The sequence below is a fragment of the Priapulus caudatus genome, unplaced genomic scaffold (genome assembly GCF_000485595.1).
Source record: "Priapulus caudatus unplaced genomic scaffold, Priapulus_caudatus-5.0.1 Scaffold29, whole genome shotgun sequence".
Lineage (NCBI taxonomy): Eukaryota > Metazoa > Priapulida > Priapulimorpha > Priapulimorphida > Priapulidae > Priapulus > Priapulus caudatus.
In genome coordinates this window covers 481,238-486,780 of record NW_014577090.1, presented here as the reverse complement: position 1 = coordinate 486,780, position 5,543 = coordinate 481,238, and the positions used below count along the sequence as shown (strand labels likewise).

General features: G+C 40.3%; 1 protein-coding gene across 1 annotated transcript; it reads left to right on the top strand.

Moving 5' to 3' along the window:
• The first annotated feature begins 572 nt into the window (after window positions 1–572).
• Window positions 573–4,933, top strand: LOC106815486 (photoreceptor outer segment membrane glycoprotein 2-like). Its single transcript, XM_014819953.1, has 3 exons — window positions 573–1,127; window positions 4,024–4,128; window positions 4,496–4,933. Exons 1-3 carry the CDS (start codon window positions 573–575, stop codon window positions 4,931–4,933), a joined length of 1,098 nt encoding a protein of 365 aa, XP_014675439.1.
• The last annotated feature ends 610 nt before the right edge of the window (window positions 4,934–5,543 follow it).

The following is a 5,543-nucleotide window of genomic DNA, read 5'->3' as shown; positions in this document are numbered from 1 at the left end:
ATTCCTGTAAACCGCTATTCTATTCTATTCTAAACGCTTTTTTACAAATATAATTAATGTGGACATTCCAGCGAAGATCGCTACTAATAATGACACCCAAATATTTGTAAGTGCATGGGGGTTAGAGATACATATTTATGGTACAGCAGTAAGTAAAAGTCAATGGTTATTATATGCGGGTAATGTGAAGAATTTTACGTTTTTAGTTATTATTTATTTTTTATTCACGTCAGGCCAATAGCTAAATGGAAACTTTTTTAAGTGCAATCCGCATTACTGATAAAACTATTTGATTAACCTTGGTCTCTCGCGTTCTTCCGCGAGCTGGACTGTACTCAATATTTATATGAGGTTATAGCTTAATACGAGCAATTTTTGTTGTGTAGTGGCTGCGAGATACTGGAGTTATGCTCACACTTACATTGTGACATCATATGCGTCTTTGTTCTCTCCAACTCGTAGAACGAAAATTGCGTTGCCATGCACCGGTTTGTTGCTGACAATGCGCTCAACATGGATCGCGTCTGCATCAAGATTCCGTAATGGGTGAAGTGTGAGGCATCTCCGTAAAGATGCCTTTTCTTACTCTAACGCTTTCGGAGAGCCATAGGCAGCGCATGCTACTGTGTATGGTGATCTTCAGTTGCGTATCAGTGTTCACCAGCCTGGGCCTTCTGATCGTTGGTGCACACATTAAACTACAGGTGCAGGAATACGTGAACATCGTCGATAAAGATGAGGGAAATGCGATTTGCATTGTTCTTATTGCAACTGGATTACTTTCGATGGCAAACTGCATCTTCGGTGCTAAAATCTTGACAGACTGTCGTGAGATAGAACTTCGTGGACGGAGAAAGAAGTTTCTATTACCTTACATTGCCTCGTCTCTTACGCTATGTATCCTCACCTTGATCGCTGGTATCATGTGTTTCGCGCACGTGAACAGTCTTCACTTGTCGTTCAGAAACGGGCTCACGGATGCTATGCAAAGGTATAAGAGTAACCTCATGCTAAAGGCAGAAATTGACCGTCTTCAAATCACATACAGTTGTTGCGGCAATAAAGGATATGAAGATTGGTTTGCCATTTCGTGGGTGAATGAAAACAGCATCAACCTAGAATCGAAGGTAACTTAATTAGTACGAATAGTTATTATAAATGTTTTAAATCAAAGCCAAATATAAGCTATGTGTTTTACAACGGTTAGGCCTAGTGTTTAGTATATATTTTCCTTTATTGCAGAAACATATATGAATATATATATATATAAACAAAGTCAAGGTATAGAATAAGAGTTTTTAAAGTTTAATTGACAAGCTTTCGAGATTACATCTATTCATCAGGTCAGCAGACATTGGAATAGAATCAAATTATCAAAAACAAATACAATGGGTTATAGATAATCAAAAATGAATTATTCACACAATTCGCGCGTTGCTATGAATACGGACGACAAAAGAACACGCAATATTATTCTAACACAACACAAAACCAACGCAGAACACACACAACACACAAGCACCCACAGTGACACACACACACAACAACCCACACACAACCACACACACACACACACACACACACACACACCCACACACACAACATACACACACCACACACACACACACACACACACACACACAACAACACACACACACAAAGCAATAAAACTCTCTTGCATCACCTGTGTACTAATAATCAGGGTTTAATCGCTTTACGGTATTTTTTAGACAAGCGGTCTGATAATTTTCCGAATACTGATACCCTGATACGTTTAGCCGAACTAGTTTTAACCAAAACGTGTTTTACTTTAAATAGGAATTTTTATTCTCAATGTAATGGCGTCGCTATTGGTACGAACATGGGCTTTAGCTATGCCTATCTATTTGTCGGCTACATTGAATCAAAAATGTTCGCGTCCTTCACTAGACTAAAACCGAGCCTTTATCTTCGGTATATTGATGATGTTTTTGGAGCCGCATCTATAAAACTTTCTGATTTGCAAAATTTCATCGACCATGTCACATCTTTCCACCCGTGTCTAAATTATACATACTCTACATCATCGGATAGTCTTCCTTTTCTGGACATGGTTTCTATTATCTCTGGTAGAAATTTAGTTACCTCGGTGTTTTCTAAACCCACTGACACCCATTCTTATCTATTGTATTCTTCGTCTCACCTTCGCCACACTAAAAATAGCCTCCCGCATTCTCAATTGTTACGATTAAAAAAGATATGCAGATCAAAAACTGATTTTAACACAAACGCTTCCAATATGATTGAATGTTTTACACGCTGTGGCTATACTAATATAATCAATCTGATCTATCTAAGAAATTTAAAAAGATACTTCCCTTAAATCGGGCGTCGTTAATAACCCCTAGAAAAGACGGCGTGAATAAAACGTCAGACAGATGTCCATTGGTTTTAACCTATCACCCTTCAATCCTGCAGATCAAAAGATTGTTAATTGATAATTATAAAATTCTTCAAAACGATCCAATCACAGTTAACATCTTTTCAAACCCACCTTTATGCTCGTACAGACGTGATACCAACCTCCGCGACACTCTTATTTCAAGCACCGTTTACAACTCTGACAACCCCGTGAGCCAACCTGACTTATACCCGTGTTGTCGGAAACGTTGCAGTACTTGCAATTTTATCACGAATAAGTCTGGTTCAAGGGCCTCGGGGCAAATTTATAGCGCGGGATTCATTTACACGCGTGTCGACGAACCTTATTTACGCCATTGAATGCCAAATTTACTATCTTGGCGAAACAAAACGCCGCCTTGCGGATAGGTTTGTTGAGCATTTAAGATCTATTCGCCTCAATTTGCATGGTTTTCCGGTTGCTGACCATTTTAACCAACCGGATCACCACATTGATGACGGGCGTGTTTGCGGCTGCCAACTGAGACCATATTACAATAGCTCACGTCGACACATGACTGAGCAGAAATTAATTCTGAGGGTTGGTTGTTTGAATCCAGGGGGCATGAACGTAAACTTTAATTACGTGTGATTTTTGGACTCCTTGCTTCTTATGGTGTGTGTGTGGTGTGTGATGTGGGTGATGTGGTTGCCCTGGAAATGTGCTGTGTTATGTGGACATGTGTGGTGTGCGTGTTGTGTGTGGTGTGTTGTGTGATTGCCCTGTGTGCCCCGAGCGTCGATGTGTGTGGGTGTGTGTTGTGTATGGTGCGGTGTGTGTAGTGTGCCCCCCCCCTCCTGTGGTGTGTTGTGCACGCCCTGGTGGTGTGTGTGTTTGTGTGTGTTGTGTGTGCTTTGTGTTGTGTGTGTTCTGAGCTTTTTTGTGTGGTGTTATATATGTGTGTTCTTTTGTCGTCCCGTATTTTCATGGCAACGCCGCGATTGTGTGAATCATTCAATTTGTGATCTATAACGCATTGTATTTGTTTTTGATTATTTGATTCGTATTCTAATGTCTGCTGACCTGATGAAGAGCATGTTAATCTTGGAAAGCTTGTCAATTAAACTTAAACACCCTTATTCTATACCTCTAACTATAATATATATATATATATATAATATATATATATATATCACGAACACCCATGTCAGATAAAAAAAAACAATTAAAAATAATAGGTTAAGGGTGTTTAAGTTTTAACTGACGCGAGCTTTCGGGATGTACATCTTCTCAGTCGGCACATTCAGCAAACATTTCGCTCCAATGCCTGCTAAATTGCCTGATGAAGAGATATGCATCTCGAAAGCTCGCGGTATTAAAACATAAACACCCTTAACCAATTATTTGAATTTGTTTTACACATGAATATATATATACATATATATATATATAAGTAATACATATGTATATATATATATATAGAAGTAAAGTCACACACAAACACCCGTGTAGATAAAAACAAAGTCAAGGTACACCCTTATTCTATACCTTGACTTTGTTTTTATGTATATATATATACACTTAAATATATTTTATATATAAAGCGTAACCACAATAAATGTAAGTGCAGGTATTGGTTGTAGGGAGTTGAAGCGTACATGGGTACGGGAGAATTCCTACAGGATAACGTTCCGTTCAGCTGCTGCGACCCGAAGTCGCATCGACCATGCATTCACCACAACGTGCAGGTAACACTAGCTCAAGAACATTATAATGGAGAGGACAATACACATAATAAAATATATAAATGTAAAATATATAATATCGCAACGCAGTCTAATTTCGTCATAGATCATGCATTCTGTCGTGGAATTTAGATCGCTAATAGATACAATTAACTTTGCATTTCGCACATTCGGCATTTAACGAATTTTATTTGTACGTTATCTAAAATTGTGGATGGTAGAATATTGCAGAATTGCTGAATTTAAACCATTAAGATTGGATTTATCAGTAAATAAACCATTCCCGTGCATCCACGTGTACAGCAATGCGATTGCATACTCACTGCGTATACGACCATACCACAAACATTATTATACGTGTTTTACTTAGGATAACCACAAGCACTACAACTACGACTACGCCGCAAAGACCACGCTGTACACTGTCGGCTGCAAGAATGCACTGATGATGTATTTTGGCGACGTTCTGCTCGTGAACGCGGGCCGCGCCGTCTGCTCGATATTCGCCTCCATGTTGTGCGGCGTCGTCGGCCTGCGCTTCCTGCAGACGTCAATAGAGGAGGCTCTCCTGACGGGCGACGCCGCGGCAACTGCCCCCGGATATATCATCAAGGCGTCGGCAAAAGGCGCAGCTGGTGACGGCGACCGTGAACCGTCGCTCGAGGCAGGGCGTATCAGCGATGACGATGGCGACATGTACGAGTCGGATTTCGCGGATGCCGAAGAGAGCGATCGAGAAGACCGTCGTCTTCTCGAGATCGCAAACGAGCCGATCTACGCCAATGTTAACGAGGTGGAGCTTCAATAGTTCGAAGACGTGTGTTATTAGGGCGAGGGCGCCTCATGATAGAAGAATAGTGCGTCGTTGGTATAATCATGTGTATAAATAGCTGCTGTGAGCAGCGAGAATTCCTCTCCGCATTACATCATTCATGTCGTCATGAATGAACTACGCGCAAACTAAATGCGCCTGATAGAGCTCCTCGTTAAAAAAATAAAAATAAATGTGCATTCCTTTCCGTGATCAGAAACGCTGAGCTATATAACGTACACGCGTCATACCTGCTAGACATCTACTGACTTCGCGCTCATGTAATAAAATATATTATGCATACCATATGTTATTTAAAAAAATATACCCACTTTAATAAAACAACGAATTTTGAACATTTTGAAATGGGAACGTTCTATTCAATTGTGTTATTTTAGCAGGTATCGCGCCGATTAGAGATTTTCTCTAGTAGAAGCGATGAATTTCTTGCATAGAACCAGCATGTGGTGACATCTACCGACAAAAAACCGTATCACATCGCTACTCTGTGGTAGCGTCTGTAAATCGAATGGATCAGCCCCCTGTTTCTACCGAGTTGTTGCTACCCTGTTGCTACCGAGAGCGATGGTCGCCTAGGTCTCAGAGA

Bases quoted from the DNA above. Each gene is read 5' to 3' on its own strand.
- LOC106815486 (XM_014819953.1), top strand. From the start codon at position 573: ATGCCTTTTCTTACTCTAACGCTTTCGGAGAGCCATAGGCAGCGCATG. The intron at 1,128-4,023 runs GTAACTTAATTA...TATTGGTTGTAG, and splicing joins GCATCAACCTAGAATCGAAG to GGAGTTGAAGCGTACATGGG. The intron at 4,129-4,495 runs GTAACACTAGCT...TGTTTTACTTAG, and splicing joins GCATTCACCACAACGTGCAG to GATAACCACAAGCACTACAA.